This window comes from Leucopleurus acutus, assembly GCF_964270905.1.
Source record: "Leucopleurus acutus genome assembly, chromosome: 13".
Taxonomy (NCBI): Eukaryota; Metazoa; Chordata; class Mammalia; order Artiodactyla; family Delphinidae; genus Leucopleurus; species Leucopleurus acutus.
Genome location: NC_139155.1, coordinates 82,273,808 through 82,291,339, shown reverse-complemented (window position 1 = coordinate 82,291,339; position 17,532 = coordinate 82,273,808). Strand labels below are relative to the sequence as shown.

Sequence of the window (17,532 nt, the reverse complement as noted above, 5' to 3'; positions counted from 1 at the left end):
CCCAGTTAGAGAAGTTCCTTTAGCATTTGTTGTAGAGCTGGTTTGGTGGTGCTGAATTCTCTTAGCTTTTCCTTATCTGTAAAGCTTCTGATTTCTGCATCGAATCTGAATGAGATCCTTGCTGGGTAGAGTAATCTTGGTTGTAGGTTCTTCCCTTTCATCACTTTAAGTATGTCATGCTACTCCCTTCTGGCTTGTAGAGTTTCTGCTGAGAAATCAGCTGTTAACCTTGTGGGAGTTCCCTTGTATGTTATTTGTTGTTTTTCCCTTGCTGCTTTCAATAATTTTTCTTTGTCTTTAATTTTTGCCAATTTGATTACTACATGTCTTGGTGTGTTTCTCCTTGGGTTTATGCTGTATGGGACTTTCTGCCCTTCCTGGACTTGGGTGGCTATTTCCTTTCCCATGTTAGGGAAATTTTCAACTATAATCTCTTCAAATATTTTCTTGGGTCCTTTCTCTCTCTCTCCTCCTTCTGGGACCCCTATAATGCAAATGTTGTTGTGTTTAATGTTGTCCCAGAGGTCCCTTAGGCTGTCTTCATTTCTTCTCATTTTTTCTTTCTTTATTCTGTTCCACAGCAGTGAATTCCACCATTCTGTCTTCCAGGTCACTTATCTGTTTTTCTGCCTCAGTTATTCTCCTTCTAGTGTATTTTTCATTTCAGTTATTGTGTTGTTCATCTCTGTTTGTTTGTTCTTTAATTCTTCTAGATCTTTGTTAAACATTTCCTGCATCTTCCCGATCTTTGCCTCCATTCTTTTTCCGAGGTCCTGGATCTTCTTCACTATCATTATTCTGAATTCTTTTTCTGGAAGGTTGCCTATCTCCACTTCAGTTAGTTGTTTTCCTGGGGTTTTATCTTGTTCCTTCATCTGGTACATAGCCCTCTGCCTTTTCATCCTGTCCATCCCTCTGTGAATGTTACATATTAACTTTTAACTGATCTCTGGGTGGGGAAGGACTTTCTAAACAGAAAAGCTGTGGAAGAAAACACGTAGGAGATCATTTGATTTTTCAGCATAAAAATGAAAAACATCTACATGTCAGTACAAGTTCTAACAAAATTAAAACTCAAACAACAAAACGGGAAAAAGAGTTGCAATGCGTATGACAAAGGGTTAATACTTCTGCTTAAAAAATTGTAGTTTCAAAGCCCATTTGATGATGAGACAAATTTATAATATATTATTACATGAAAAAAGCAGGTAATAAAATGATATATTCTAACTTTGTTAAAAAAGTATGCGTATATATATGTATAAACACATACATACACACACACACACACACACACACACACACACACACAGAAAAAAGACTGGAATGAGATACACTGACAAAAAAATAGTGTTATTTCTGGGTGGAAGGATTACAGATGATTTTTGTTTTCTTTTGTATGCTTTTCCATATTTTTGGAATCTTCTATAATGATATAATGAATTCAAATATAATTAGAAATTATTATATTCATAAAGAAAAATTTGTCTAGCTAAAATTGAAGAGTCCATAACCCAGTTAAGTACTAATCATTAATTTAGAAGTCATTTTCTACATATTTTATATAATCATTGCTGGTACCATCCATATGAAACAGATAACCAGGAGTAGGGCAAGTGTGCATCTCCCTTTGCCAGGCTGGATATACATACTTCCTGCCTTAAAGGCACTTACAGTCTGGGGGTGGGGTCAGCTGGTACTTTTAATATAATTTGATAAGTACTGCAGGAAGGGTTAGTGCAGGGCACTTGTGGGAGCATGTCGGTACTTACAGGACCTTATCTAGTTTAGAAGGTGATAGAAGCAGGTGGCTGAAATCTAAACTGGGCCCTGAAGACTGAGCAGGAGTTTGCATGGAAGACTATGTGGATGGGTCGTTGGGAAGCTTAGAATTCCAGGAAGAGGAAACAGTGTTCTGCATGGTCAAGAGGAGAGTGTAGGTGCAGAAAAAAAAGTAATCAGATGATGCTAGTTAGTATACATGTCCATATGTTTATTGGCCATTTTTTTCTACTGAGTTGTCATTTTTAAATTTCAGGCTTCTTTGTTAAAGAATGATGAGACTAAAGCCCTCACTCCAGCTTCTTTGCAGAAAGAGTTGAACAACTTGTTGAAATTTAATCCTGATTTTGCTGAAGCGGTGAGTCTTTTCCAGAATTTGTTGCTAAGTTGGAAAGCAGGGACAAGACTGTTCTTCCTATTGAGTAGTCGTGCAAATGAGGATTGGCCGAATGACCCAGGTTCTTGGAAAGAAATCATGTTGTTGGCACTTAAAGGACTCAGCCTAGGTTGCAAAGCTTTCCCTCCCACCTCCACCCCTACTGGCCCAGGGGGATTTCTTTCTCTAGTTGCGGCGAGCGGGGGCTACTCTTTGTTGTGGTGCGTGGGCTTCTCATTGTGGTGGCTTCTCTTGTTGCAGAGCATGGGCTCTAGATGCGTGGGCTTCATTGGTTGCGGCATGCAGGCTCAGTAGTTGTGGCTCGTGGGCTCTAGAGCGCAGGCTCAGTAGTTGTGGCGCATGGGCTTAGCTGCTCTGTGGCATGTGGGATCCTCCCGGGCCAGGGCTTGAACCTGTCTCCCCTGCACTGGGAGGCGGATTCTTAACCACTGCGCCACCAGGGAAGCTCTGAATTCAAGTTTTAAGATCTTTAGTTTTGTACTCACACTGTTCCTTAATGCCTGAGCTAGGTGATTCCCCCACTCCATCCTCACGTATCACCCATGGATCCTAATATAACCAGTGGCATAGTGGGTGAATATTTAGGATAAAGCTCTGACACAAATTCTAATGGAATTCCCTTTTTTCGTTTGGGTACACCTTCTGGGGGGAAAGTGTACCCAAACCAGCTAATGTACCTTAAGCCTATTTAACCCTGCCTGTGGGGAAAAGATTAAGCTAAACTATGACCATCTTGTTAAAATGGTAGGGGATACACAGGTGTTTGCAGCCAATGGAACTCTCTGAATTAATATTACACAAGAGGAAGCAGAGCATTTAAAATATGTTGATTGTTTCTTGTTTTAGCACTACCTCAGCTACTTAAACAACCTCCGGGTCCAAGATGTTTTCAGTTCAACACACAGCCTCCTTCATTATTTTGACCGCCTGATTCTTACTGGAGCCGAAAGCAAAAGTAATGGGGAAGAGGGCTATGGCCGGAGCTTGAGATACGCTGCTCTGAACCTGGCTGCCCTGCACTGCCGCTTTGGTCACTAGTAAGTTTATAGACTTTTGTTCATGCGGAAATTGAAGAAATTATCTCTCAAGTGTTAATTGAGATGTATTTTCTTTTTAATATGCTGTATTAAAAAAAAAAAGAAGGAAAAGGAGAAAAGAAAGAGCCTGTTCAACCTGGAATTGTCAATAACTTCTAAAGAAGGAAGGTTTTTGCAGTGAACAGAAGTTAATGAAAACCTTCTGCCTAAAGAGTCTGCCCCCTGGTGTCACTATTTAGCATTACCATCCAAGTACACGGCCTCTTTCTTTCTTTACTTCTAAGAATAACGGCCACTGAATTAAAAGGAAATTAGGTCATTAGGCCAGAGATTCCCAACAGGATTTTTCAGAGGTAATAATGGGGATGTAAAAGTTATTTTCAGTATTTCAAAAGCCAAAAGGAAGTTGTGTCTTTACTGCATGAAAGACTGCGTGGCTTACCGAACGTCACGTTTGTGCTTTTGGTTGGAATTCAGGCAGCTCAGTGCGTGACAGTGACTTATGCCATTGCTAAGATATGCCTGTGATTTTAATAAATAAAAATTGGAAATTGATCAGTTATTATTTAGTAAAGACTTAAGAGGATAAAAGCTTTCAAAATATGGAGGCTATTTTGGAAATAATGAAATAATGTGAATGAATAATGGTGAAAAGTTAGGAAATTACTAATTGAAAGAGTCTCTCTGCCTCCCCTGTGGCTTTTTCCCATTTAAGAAAAATATGGTTTCTGCCACAGGCATCTTTGAATAGAGACTAGAGTGTGTTAATGGAAGTATAGTGTTCCAAGTTCAAGAATTGAGACTTCTACCCCTTGCTCTATGGCCCAGGCAACAACCAGGAAATTCTATTAACTTCTGGTTGTCACATTTTAAAAGGGACATAGACAAGCTGGAGCTTGTTGGGGGGACAGTCTCACTGGAGGCATTCAAAGCCATGTCATATAAATAGTGTGGGAAGGATGTGAGAATGTTTAGCCTGGAAAATAAATGATTTAGCCAAGCATGTGTTTGACATCTTCCTGTAGTGAAGGTCATGTGAAAAGGGCTTAGACTGATCGAGGGTGTGACTACTAGAGAAGATAGGGAGCTGGTAAGTGCAAGTTAAAGGGCAAAACATTTCTGCTCCTTATAAGGAGGAGGTTTCCTTGTATGGAACCCTCTGAGAAAGGTGTCAGCAGAGTGCTCATGTGTGCAGCAAGGGTGACATTAAGGGAATCCAAGTGTCAGATTGATACTTGAACCAAAAAATGTTTAAGGCTACTTTGTGAGATTCCATATTATCTTTTAAGAGTCAACTTCTTTTTTTCTGCCCAGCTTTAATAACCTCTTTGATCAGGGCCTTTCATGTTTTATGTACTCATAATAAATAGCAGCACCATTTGTAATATTTGCCAGTAACCTATCTCTGTGTTACACACAGCTTGCCCTAGGGTTTGGAAATTTGTATGCAGTCTGCTAGATACAAGTAATTAATCTGTTGATGAATTTCTCTATATTTACAATATTATCAGTGGATAGGCAGCTAACTGTATGGAATTAATTACTAATTAATATCCGATTTACTCAACTCCAGGCTTCTTTATTTTTAGTCCTGGAGCTATGGGCTTGTATAAATCTTTCTCACTTAGCTAATAGGATTGTGGAGATTTCTTGAAAATCTTTGTAGTTGCTTATTGAGCATCTACTATGTACTAGGCACTGTTCTAGGTGCTGGGGATCAGGAGTGAAAAAAAAGAGGAAAAAAAATACCCCTGTTCTCATGGAGCTTACAGTGGGGGAGATAAATAATAAACAGCACTAAACATAATTATAATGAATCAGGTAGTGATAGGTCAGGATAAGAGATTAGAGAGTGATGATGGGGAGTACTATTGTTTTCATAAGTAACACTCTTCTTCCAGATATACACACAAATCACTTATTTGTCAATTTGTAAATTTCTGTTTAAATAGTAAGGTAGCAACTTGGCCCTCCCTTACCTCTATTAACTTAATATTTGAATAGAGATTTAAAGGAATTGAGGGAGTGAGTAATCTGTGCATTATCTGAAGAAAGAGTGTCCTTATTAGCTAGAACAGCAAGTTCAAAGGCCCTGAGGCAGGGCTTACTTGGCATGTTTGAGGAGGAGCACGTAGTGCGGTTCGAGTGCTGTAGTAAGGGGGGATAGAGGAGGACGGGGCTGTAGAGGTGGCAGGGGTCAGAGTTTAGGGTCCTGTAGGCCCAAGTAAGGACTTTGGCTTTTACACTGAATGACATAGGAAGCTGTTGTTTAGAGGCTACAGATCTTTCTGCTCTGGCATTTTGCGAACGGTGGACAGCCAATGCATTTCAGACCTTACAACCAGTTTGCCTCTCGCTCTTTTACTGAAAATTTTTATCAGAGGCTTTTCTGATTAGCAGCAATGGAAAACCGTAGGTTCTTTAAGGATTTGCCAGAAACTTTGAAGTTTCTGTGTTGGTAATCTACCTTTTCTTCCTACCTGAGAAAAATAGTCTTTCTTTAGTCCTGTTTTAGCATACTATCTATACAGTTCTCCCAAAAACCTTTTTTCTAAATGTAACATTATTTATTTGGTCATCAGATGTTCAACAAAATTAAATCAACTGATATTTATTGAGGGCCTGTGTGTAAAGATATGCTTCCTGCTTTCAAATAGCTTATATTCTGGTGCCTCTCAGCATTAAAAGGGATTTAAAAGAAATGTAAAATAGGTAAAAATGTATCTGGTTTCTTTATTCAAACAGGTAATTATTGAGGAAGAATTCAGCTGTTAATTGATTGTGTGAGGCTATTGCTCGTGTTGATAGAAAATTTGACATAAATTTTTCCCTATGTAAGTGCTACCCATAGAATTTCTGATTCTTTTTTGAGATCCTCAGTGATCCAGTATTTATAGAACTTCTGTGCCCTCTGCAGGTTGAAGAAATAAAACTAACACAGATTAAATAAATAGAGGGTGGTGCACAGTAGTATTTAATTAAGCACCGCAGGCAGGTAGCGTTTCTGTGGGCTTTTTCAGAAGCGAAGGCCCAGTGGGGCCAAGAACAGTTGGCTGAGTTTCCACAGAAGTTGCGAGGTTGGGGGACACATCCCGGAGGGAGGGAACCACATGAGCAGAAAGAAGACATCTCAGAAGGGAAAATCTTCAAAATACTTTTAAAAACTAGTATTGAAAAAATTATAAAAGTATCAGATCCCATAGTTAAAAAAAATTTTCAAATGATGCAGAAGCGAAGGCAATGGAAAGTAAAATCTTACATCCTCTCCTTGTCCCTTCCCTCAGCAGTAGACAACTAAAAAAAAAAATCTTAGGAGCTGGGATGAAGAAAAGCCATTCTTTCATGTCCCTTTTAGTAGAAGTCCACCTTAGAAGGGACATGTTCGGTATCTCCACTGTTACTGTTTCTTACCGCTGGAGGAGGGGAGTGCCTCTGAGGGAATAAGCCCATGGTTTCAACTTCCAACCCAGAGGCGTGCACGCTGGTGAATTACCATACAGATGGCTTCCTGTTACTGTTGCTTGTACATGTTTGTGGTTGTTAATGAGTTATTAATGTTCAGTCTGTCATTAGTCAACAGGCAGAGCTTGCCCTGCAGGAGGCGATTAGGATTGCCCAGGAGTCCAACGATCACGTGTGTCTCCAGCATTGCTTGGTGAGGCCACCTTCCTGTCTTGGAAGTTCTACCCTTGGGTTGAGTTGGCTTTCGAAAGGCCCCGTTTGAATTGGGAGGTCCTCAGCAGTGATGGGAAACTAGTTAGGGGGTCAGGGAAATTCAGGAAAGGCAACCCATGTTTATTTATGTTTCTTAATTCTTGATGTCCATTTTACTTTGGAGGCATTTCTTGTCTACAAGTTTTAATGCAGCTTGCCATGCAAAACTGCCGCATCAAGTGTTGGCATTAACAAAGGTGTTTGCAATACTGGTAACTGGATAAGACCTGGTCCTGTCAAAGCATCATCACCAAGCACAAGTAGAACACAGACTTCAGCAACCACCTGAGCATTTCACTTTCTCAGTTACAGGCCATATGGGGGCTTCATGCTTTTTTTCTGGAACATTTGCCACTCACTGCTCTCAGAGGTGAAGAAGATAAATGGCTTGATTATTTCAGTCTGATGGTTTTAATATGTTTGATGGGTTTCATTTAGGTTTATAATTTGTGAAAGTGTATTTTAGAGGATTTATCGTGTCTGTTGTTAATTTGTTCTTACAACCATGCTGATGCTTTCAACAGAACATTAGCCATTATTATTGTTATGATACATTTTGATGACTTCTCTTGCCAGAGCTGGCTTTATGTGCTGGGACAGAAGAGATCTGATAGCTATGTTCTTCTAGAACATTCTGTGAAGAAAGCTGTACATTTTGGGTTACCGGTAAGGCTCATCTTTCTGTGAGATTGTTTAAACAAATGGTATGGTTTTGTTCTTGGTAGTTTCATGTGACCTTAATTATTAAACCACTGAATTCTCTTGATGGGTTTCTCTCTGCTCCCTTTATCCTAATAACATCTGTGAAAGTTCCATTTATCAACTTGATGAGATCTTTGTTTAGTTTATTATCAACACTAACTTACACATATTTATTTAGAAAAATTTTTAGGGAAGGCTTATTTTTAAACCAGGGATTGGCAAACTCCACAGCCCATGGGCCAGATCTGGCTCACTGCCTGCTTATGTATGGCCCTCAAGCTAAGAATGGATTTTACATTTTTAAATAGTTGGGGGAAAAAAACCAAAGAAGAATATGCGACATAGATCAACTGTGGCCTGCAAAACCTAAACTATTTACTATCTGGCCCTTTACAGAACAAGTTTGCTGATCCTTATTTGAAATAATAAACAAAGCCAGGAACCAGTAAACCTGACCAGCAGATTTGTCCTTTCTCATTTTGAGTAGCAGGGAAGGACCTGAATTATATTCCTCGATGACAAATACTGAGGGGCATTGAAAGGGCATAGTCTCTACACATGAAATAGTAATGACTGTTAGAATCTAGATTACTATTGCTCAAAGAACCTTATTCTGTCTAAAAAAAAATTAAAAATAAATGATAGACTTCTTAAGCACAATTTTTGTTACAGATTTAAGTGGACTTTTTTTAGTTGAGCTTTCATCCTTGAAAATTATACCAGAAGTTAATGAAAAAATAATTATGCTCATAATAGGCAGCCTTTCTTAATCTCCTACCACATAATGTGCCCAGCACTGTTTGATATATACTATTTAATTTTAATCCTTAAAATAATTCTTTATGATGGGTGTGATGCCCATTTTACAGATGGGCTTGTCTAAGAAGCTAAGTGACTGGCCCCAGGTCACATGGTAAATGGCAGAGGCAGTGCTTAAGTCCAGATCCATTTAATTTCAAAGCCCTGGCTCTTCCCATTGTACTATTACCCTCTCTTCCATCCCCAGTTTTTCAGGAACATATCGCATACGGGTCAGGGTCAGGCTTACAGGTACTTTCTTTTTAAATAGTGCTATCATTGTGCATGTGCTGAAATGAAATATGCCAAATTTCTGAAGAGCAAAACAAAATTTTGTCACGTAATCTCTATCATGAGTCGTGCGTATGTCTGTCCCCTTAGTACCTCGCCTCTCTGGGAATACAGTCCCTAGTTCAGCAGAGAGCTTTTGCTGGGAAGACCGCAAACAAACTTATGGATGCACTAAAGGACTCCGACCTCCTGCACTGGAAACACAGCCTGTCAGAGCTCATCGACATCAGCATCGCACAGAAAACAGCCATCTGGAGACTCTATGGCCGCAGGTGGGTCTTCAAGGCTATGAGGGCACGAATCCTTTTATAGATGAGCAGAAGCCAGCAAATGGGTTCTGTGAAGGCCAAATGGATGGAGGTTGTTTGTACAGGGGATTAAAGAAAGTGCTTTAGAATCTTAAAACATTTTCTGCTTTGCACAGACTTTGCAAAGATTTTTCCTATGCGCATTTTTATTTACTCCTCCCAACAGCTCTGGGAGGTAACTGGGGGGTGATCTCCATTCCAGGATGCATAGGACAAGGTTCACAAATCTGATCTGCCCCAGATCACAAACGAATTAACAAGTGACAGAGCCCAGACTCAAGCCTAGGTCCTCTGGCTCCAAGCACCATGCCCCTGCACTCTGAGATGGGAACCTCTCTTCCTGTTGGCCAGGAGGCATGGGCCACACTCACTCAAGCCGAGCACCCCCTTAACCCAAAAGCTGCTACGTAAAGAAAGTTGCTTCCCTGTTGCCCAGGGTGTATTCTCTGGACTGTCTCCAGCTTTGTGTGTAACTCCCATTTAGCCTCCTGTAGCCTGGAAGTAAACTTCTGAACCAGATTTTTAATCCTGGAGCTACCTCACCTAGACAATATGCTGTTTCTAGGAATTCAGTCATGAAAGGAAGTGCCTATTTTATCAGTCTTGTTTTTGTACTTGAAATAATTTTTGGCACGATGTGGTCTGAAACAGCTGCAGACACTAGCCACTGCTTCCACTGTCAGAGCAGCCAGTGCCAGGATGCATCAGGTCTGAATTTACCCTTGAAAACTAATTAACATACTGTGACCACAGGGAAAATTAGAGGCAGTGGGGGCGGTCTGGAGCTTGGAGCTCCCAATTGTGCCGTAACCACTACGTTTTCTTTGGGGCTGCACATCCAGGATGCTTTTCTGCTCTCCTTGTCCTGAGGACAGGAGAACTGGCTTTGGGAGGCAGCTGCTCCCCGGAAGCCAGAGCCTGCTTCCTCCTGTTTCCACCCAAGGTAACTGTAGGGTGTGGCTGAGGGCAGCCTGTGTCTCTTGACTGATGGGGCTTCCTGTGTCTCCTCCCCAGCACCATGGCCCTGCAGCAAGCCCAGCTGCTGCTGAGCATGAACAGCCTAGAGTCGGTGAACGCAGGTGTGCAGCAGAACAACACGGAATCGTTTGCTGTGGCGCTGGGCCACCTCGCCGAGCTGCACGCGGAGCAGGTGGGCAGGTGGCCGGGCCCTGTGCTTCTGGAGCCATGTAGGCCCCGCCATTTCTGTCCTCTAGTGCTTGAGAAAAGCACTGGACGGGTCTGGTTGGATGCAAGTGGTTGGAAGGGTGAAATCCCACCAGTAGAAATGGACTGGGTGTGGAGTCTGCAAGGTTTGTTGAACTTGGGATCTCTTTTGGCATCAGGGAAGAGAGTGAGAGGTCAGCTGTTTCTATGTACCAAATGCAATAAAAAGGAGTCTTTGAAATTTAGGGTAGTAGAGCTGTGTATGTTTGTGGGAAAGGGAAGAACATAATAAGAGTACAGCTAAGATGACAATAGCCAAGGTTTGTTGTACATTTGTCCTGTGCCGGGCCCTATGCTTGGCGTAGCGATTTACATGTATCTTCTTCCTGATTCCTTACAGTAGCCTCGTAAGGTCAGCTTTATCACCACCCCTATTTCACAGAAAAGAAACTGAGCTCCAGGGAGCTAAATCCCATACCCACAGCCAGTAAATGTCAGTGTCAGATCTTCAACCCAAGTCTGATTGACTCCAAAGAAAGACAGTTGGAATAGGGCATCACCTTTACTTACAGCCCAAGTAATTTCACACGATTCTTTTTATAGGGGATTGGTTAAAGGGTCTCTCATGATGCTCTAGGCTTCCTTTCCCCTTTGCTCAAAAGTATCTTCTTCCATGGGAAAAGGTCAGGGAAAGCTCTTATCTAAAGCCCTCCAACTAACTAACTGCTGCCTTGCTATAAGCACATTTCCTTGATCATACTATTTTCTCCACCTCTTTGTGGTATAATAATGATCGTTAGGTTGCATCGTAACACTCAGTATTCCTTAATCTGCATCCTAAAATCTTTGAGTGGTTTCCACCCCTTTCAGAAGTCTATAAATACTTCCCTCTACTAGACATACTTTAGCATTTTACAATCCTCTAAGTGGTTGTGTAAACAAAGGGCATGGATAGGCTCTGGCTGATGGCATCTGCCTGCACCTCCATCAGCTGCTATCTTCCTGTATCTGGGAAGCAGCGCCCGAGCTCTCTGACATTAAAACAGCAGACCAGCTGCTCTTGCTGTTTGCTTTCCTCCAGGAATGTTGCACATTAATCACTTTCTTGGTCTTTTTTCCCCCCTCGTAGTGGTTCTGGAACCTCTTTAACGTGGATTCTTTTCCTCTGCTGGTGCCTTGGTTAAGTGGAGCGTTTGTGATAAATGAGTCAGTGAACATTCAGTGAGGCATTTGGTACGAGCCTCACGTTGAATTTTTTTCCCCAACAACTTTATTGAGATAGAATTCACATGCCATACAATCCACCCATTTAAAGTGTCCCCTTGTGACTTTTTCAAGTAGGATTCTCCCCACTGACCCCAAGCTTAAAGAGTGGAATAACTTCCCTTTGGTTCTCTTTGAGTGATGTAGGGTAGAAATTATTTCTTCATCTCCTGGAATGGAGAACCGCTTTACAAAAATCTGGTCTTGGCTCAATTCTTTAGCCTTAGCTTTCTCCAAGTTCAGTTGTTAATAGTTCTGTGATTTTTTCTGGGGGTAATACCATGCTCTTTGGGTCTGTATTAATCTTTCCATCTCCGGGCTTATGTGAAAGACCTGCTGACGCCATTGTTGCCTGGCTCCAATGGATGTGCTAGGAGACCTCTAATTGTACAGCTAGAAGACAGTCAGTGGCCACTTTATTTCAATTCAGTCTCTTTCCCCACCTCTTCTCAACCTGCCTTAGAAAGACTTTTCTAGTGTCAGAACATTGACCATGTAGATAAACCCACTGAGCTGATGACTGTCGCATTTTCAATTATACAGGTTAGACTTACACCTATGAAATTAAGCTTGGCCAACTGCGGAGAAGGCAGTTTTATCATGAATTTCTATTTGCTCTTTTATTTCCTTTGTGTTGTGCTTCCAGTTGTGTCCTGAAACTGATCTCTAGATAAACTGGATGCCGCACTTTGCTGTGGTAGTGACTGGGGCTTGGGTGAACCTAGAAGGAAGTTATGGGGTCTGAACTGCTGTTTGTGAGCTTCCTCCTGCAGCCCAGAGGAAGTGCTAAGAGATCCGGCCCCCTTTACTCTTTCTGCGTAACTCTGGTTCATCGTGTCACATTCCTCTCCCAGCCTCAGGAAATGGCAGGTCACAATAGGAATGTTTTGGGGGAGTGCTGCCATGTGCACTGTTCTCTCTACTTGGCCTGAAGGTTTGACAGCCATCTAGATCCACACGCCCAACTCCGTATGGTAGTCATGAAAATAATTGGCAAGACTGGCCAGTTAAAATCACAAGAATAAAAAGATTAATGATCTTTTATTATAATTCAGTATACTTTCGACTTAATTCACTTCAAATAGAAGTTCACCTGTGGTCTAACTGAGCTTCTATATAGACTGAAGATATACTACCTGACCAAAGGATAGGGACAAATTGAAAAGCTTTTGGGGGCTTAATAAGATAGACATTCTAGCAATATAAGAGTATAAAAAAGACATGAACATGTATTCACAGAAAATACATAAATGATTATAAAACATGAAAAAATTTAAATCTAGTCATTAAAGAAATTCAGATTAACACAGTGAAATAACCAGTTTCATCAAACAAATAGGCAAAGAAGCTAAATATCAGGGGAGGAGAAAGGTGTAGAATGCTGGTATAAGAGTACTTGGTATGGGCTTCCCTGGTGGTGCAGTGGTTGAGAGTCCGCCTGCCGATGCAGGGGACACGGGTTCGTGCCCCGGTCCGGGAAGATCCCACATGCCGTGGAGCAGCTGGGCCCGTGAGCCATGGCTTCTGAGCCTGCGCGTCCGGAGCCTGTGCTCCGCAACGGGGAGAGGCCACAACAGTGAGAGGCCCGCGTACTGCAAAAAAAAAAAAAAGAGTACTTGGTACATTTCTGTATGGTAATTTAGTAATATACCTATCAAAAAGCTTAAAAGTGCCTACCATTTAGCCCAGCAATTTTACTTCTAAGGTATTATCCTAAGGAAATAATTGGACAAGTATGCAAAGATGTATCCACCAAGATAATCATTCTAGCATTTTTTAAATGGAAAAAATTGGAAACAATCAAAATATCACAAACTAGGAGTTTTTTTTTTTTTTTTTTTGCCTTACGCGGGCCTCTCACTGTTGTGGCCTCTCCCATTGCGGAGCACAGGCTCTGGACGCTCAGGTTCAGCGGCTATGGCTCACGGGCCCAGCCGCTCCGCGGCATGTGGGATCTTCCCGGACCGGGGCACGAACCCGTGTCCCCTGCATCGGCAGGTGGACTCTCAACCACTGCGCCACCAGGGAAGCCCGGAGATTATTTTGATTGGACTATAATTTATTTACCTAGTAAAATACTGTGATGTATAGATTTATTTGTTGACACTGAAAAGATTCATTCATTCAAAAAATATTTATTGAGTACCTACCATGTGGTAAATAGGCAATTTACAAAAATGGTATGTATACCTATTTTTGGAATACTTATATGTTTTATATTCATGTGAATATGAGAAGTTCAGAAGGATATGTGCCGAGAAATTACTGTGATTATCTTTGGTGGGATTAAAAGTAATTTGCCTTTTTCTCGTTGTTCACATGTATTTCGTAAGTTTTTTTCCTAGAGTGAACATGTATTACAGGTGTAATTAAAAAACAATTTTTTTAATGTACAAGTGAAATACATTAGAGCCTAAGAAAAATGGCCCCTTGATATTTGACAGTCTCTGCCTGGGGTCATCAGGCTGCTGCACCAAGAACAGGTGAGTCATACTCATGTCCTGTGAGTGGGATCGCAGGTGTGGTGTCAGCACAGGCGTGCTAAACAAATCGTGGCTTTCTATTTTAGGGCTGTTTCGCTGCAGCTTCAGAAGTGTTAAAGCACTTGAAGGAGCGATTCCCACCTAACAGTCAGCATGCCCAGGTAACCTGCCTTTTGTGTGTCATCGATTTATTTTTGAAAATACCATTTTTACCGTATTATTGTCAAACTAGGGTATTTTAGAGTCTCCCCTCAGCCTCTTGTGTCTTGGTTCCTTTCTGTGACATCCGTGCTTTGAGGTCAACATAGGAGACTCTGTAAACTGCGTTCCAGAAGGCTGAGGAATAACCTCTGAGAAAAGATTAAAGTAGGGTACTTTTTTCATTCCTGTCTTCGTGGTTTTAAATTAGTATTCCCTATACCTCTAACTGTATGGGAATAAGAAAGAAATCGTCAGTGTCCTTTGATACATCAAGAATTAGGTCTCCGTTTTGTTACTCTGCTTTCTCCTACTTGGCAGCGCTAACCTTTTCCTCCCAGAATTGAATAACCTTTTGGCAAGATGTATGCAGAGGGAATGAACTTTATAAAGCAGTCCTAGGCACTCTGTTCCTTTTTGCACCAATTTCCATCTCTGATGGGGCCAAGAAAACTATTACGAGGGGCCTCTTTCTCTTCCTCCCCTTACCAAGTTTAGTATTAACTAAATTAGGGAATTTGAAATCATGAGAGACCATGGCCTGGGAATCTCCTACTGTTGGTCCCTGAGCCGGGGGTGGGGGGGCTTCCGTTCACATGGGTTGCTGGCCCTACCTCATTAGATATGGTGTGAATGCCCGTCTGCTTATGAGCTGTGCTGGGATCTCACTGCTGCTGGCTGTGATCTGAATTCAGAGTACCCAGACGGAAAGGTGGTAAGCGAACAAAATAGAAGCTAGCACCCAAGGATGCTGTGGGGAAAAAGAATTAAGCGTGGTTCTGTGGTAGTGCTAATGTGATGGAGTGGTTTCGGTTACTGTTCTAGGCATGTTTTAAGAAGGTGCACAGTAAAAAAAAAAAAAAAGACACAATTTAACTCATATTCTAGAAGAAACATGTATGGCTGATAAAGAGATGAAAAGATGCTCAGCCTGACTATTGATCAAGGGACATACAAATGAAAAAATAAGGAGGTATTTCATACCCATCAGACTGGCCAAAAGTAACATATCTGACACCACCAGTTGTTGGTGAAGGTGTGGAGCAATGAGTCATGTCATACACCGCCGGCGGGGAGTGTAAACTGGTGTGACCCATCTGGAGAATAAATGGGCACTGTGTTAAGGAGAAGGTGCATATGTCCTACAGCCCAGCTTTCCCACGGCTTGCTGTATACCCAGGGTAACTGTTGCACAGCACAGGGGGTGATGTAGGGGAGTGTTTGCTGCAGCACTGTTCAGAAGAGTGAGAAAGTGGAAGTACCTAAATACCCATCAACACAAGAATAGATAAGTTGTTGCATATTCATACAATTGAAAACTATTCATCGGTGAAAAGGAATGAACTAGAACTACTTGTATTAACATGTGTAAGCCTCCCCAAAATAATGTTGAGCTTAAAAGCAAGTTGTCAAAGGATGCATACAGTATGATGCTATTTATTTATATAAAGTTTAACAACATGTAAGATCATACTATATATTGTTTTTTTTTTCATACTATATATTGTTTAAGGATAAGTAAATATTTTGTAAAAGTATAAAAACATGATTGGGGGACTTCCCCGGTGGTCCAGTGGTTAAGACTCCTCGCTTCCAATGCAAGGGGTGTGGGTTCAATCTCTGGTCGGGGAACTAAGATCCCACATGCCGTGGGGTAAATAAATGAATGAATGAATAATCAATCGTCATAGATCACTCATTAAAAAAAAATCTTAAAAAAAATGGGAATGATAAACAACAAATCAAATGCTTCCTTTGAAAACAGAAAGAGGAGAATGGAATTTGCAAAGTACCTCAATAATGTGCAATAGTATCCAAAGCAAGTAAAGCAAAATGTTGTGATTTGACAAAGTTGACGGTTGCTATACATGTTTTGTTATTTTATTCTTAGTGCTTTTTCACAGACTTGAAATATTTAAAAAAAAATTTTAATCTAAAAAAAGAAGTGTGTGAATTGTAAGGATATTTGTTAAGCAAGCGAAAATACTTTTTTATTTCTGTTGAATAATGAGGTGAACATCTGCCATTCTGTTCTTTTTTTTTTTTTTTTGGCTGCGTGCGGGCTTTCTCTAGTTGCGGGGAGTGGGGACTACTCTTCGTTGTGGTGCGCGGGCTTCTCCTTGCGGTGGCTTCTCTTGTTGTGGAGCACAGGCTCTAGGCGCGCGGGCTTTAGTAGTTGTGGCTCGCGGGCTCTAGAGCACAGGCTCAGTAGTTGTGGTGCATGGGCTTAGTTGCTCTGTGGCATGTGGGATCTTCCCGGACCAGGGCTCTACCCCGTGTCCCCTGCATTGGCAGGCGGATTCTTAACCACTGCGCCACCAGGGAAGCCCCTGCCATTCTGTTCTTAACTGTGTTTTTTTTCTTACTAGTTATGGATGCTGTGTGATCAAAAAATACAGTTTGACAGAGCAATGAATGATGGCAAATATCATTTGGCTGATTCAATTGTTACAGGAATCACAGCTCTTAATAGCATAGAGGGTGTATACAGGTAAGAAATTTTGAAAACTCCAACCCCAGAATGAAGTAGTTCTCAAATGGCTTTATTCTTATTTGTTTTGTGTGTGACTTAATTGATTAGCTTAGGAAAAAAACTTTTTTTTCTATTTATTACCTATTTATTACAGACCATTAGAAAATACAAATAAACAAAATGGAGAAAGTTAAGTAGTACCCAGAGATAATCACTAACATGCTATCTATAATTCCAGACTTTTTTCTTTTGTGCATGTATGTGTGTGTGTGCACACATGTGCTCACACACACACACACATACACACAATTTTTTTTTCTCTTTTAAGAAAAATTATATCAGACACAGTTATTCCCCTTGGGAGGTTACAATTACAGTCTAATTGAGGAAATAGAGATTCTAAACCTGAAAGTGACTCTACTTACAACCCTTGCAAAACATCAACATAACCGTTTGTGTTTATTTTGTTTCTGTGTCAGAAAAGCAATTGTACTACAAGCTCAGAACCAAATGTCAGAGGCGCACAAGCTTTTACAAAAATTGTTGATTCATTGTCAGAAAATCAGGAATACAGAAATGGTGATCAGGTAAGGGAGGGCTTTTGTGCATCTCACCTAGGTGGTACTTTGTGCTGGTTATTGTCATCCCATGTCTTCCTCTTTGTGGGCAGTGTCCTGCTGTCTGTGGCAGAGCTGTACTGGCGATCTTCCTCCCCTACCATCGCGCTGCCTGTGCTCCTGCAGGCTCTGGCTCTCTCCAAGGAGTACCGGTTGCAGCATTTGGCCTCTGAAACAGTGCTGAACTTGGCTTTTGCCCAGGTAAGCTGATCTCTGTTTTTATAGCACATATTTGTGCTCAAGAACTGGTGAGTCTGTTACTACTCTTTGGTTTTGAAAAGCGTAGTAATGAGCTTTTGCTTCTT

General features: G+C 41.3%; 1 protein-coding gene across 2 annotated transcripts in view; it reads left to right on the top strand.

Moving 5' to 3' along the window:
* The window catches only part of ANAPC5 (anaphase promoting complex subunit 5), a 39,171-nt gene that overhangs the window by 17,458 nt on the left and 4,181 nt on the right, over positions 1 to 17,532 (top strand). For both annotated transcript variants that reach the window (XM_082853528.1, XM_082853529.1), the window contains exons 6-15: positions 2,039 to 2,140; positions 3,026 to 3,216; positions 6,790 to 6,871; positions 7,507 to 7,596; positions 8,812 to 8,993; positions 10,044 to 10,179; positions 14,026 to 14,100; positions 16,507 to 16,628; positions 17,090 to 17,197; positions 17,281 to 17,428. In XM_082853528.1, coding sequence (XP_082709654.1) covers positions 2,039 to 2,140; positions 3,026 to 3,216; positions 6,790 to 6,871; positions 7,507 to 7,596; positions 8,812 to 8,993; positions 10,044 to 10,179; positions 14,026 to 14,100; positions 16,507 to 16,628; positions 17,090 to 17,197; positions 17,281 to 17,428 — 1,236 coding nt within the window. The remainder of the gene's footprint in view (positions 1 to 2,038; positions 2,141 to 3,025; positions 3,217 to 6,789; positions 6,872 to 7,506; positions 7,597 to 8,811; positions 8,994 to 10,043; positions 10,180 to 14,025; positions 14,101 to 16,506; positions 16,629 to 17,089; positions 17,198 to 17,280; positions 17,429 to 17,532) is intronic.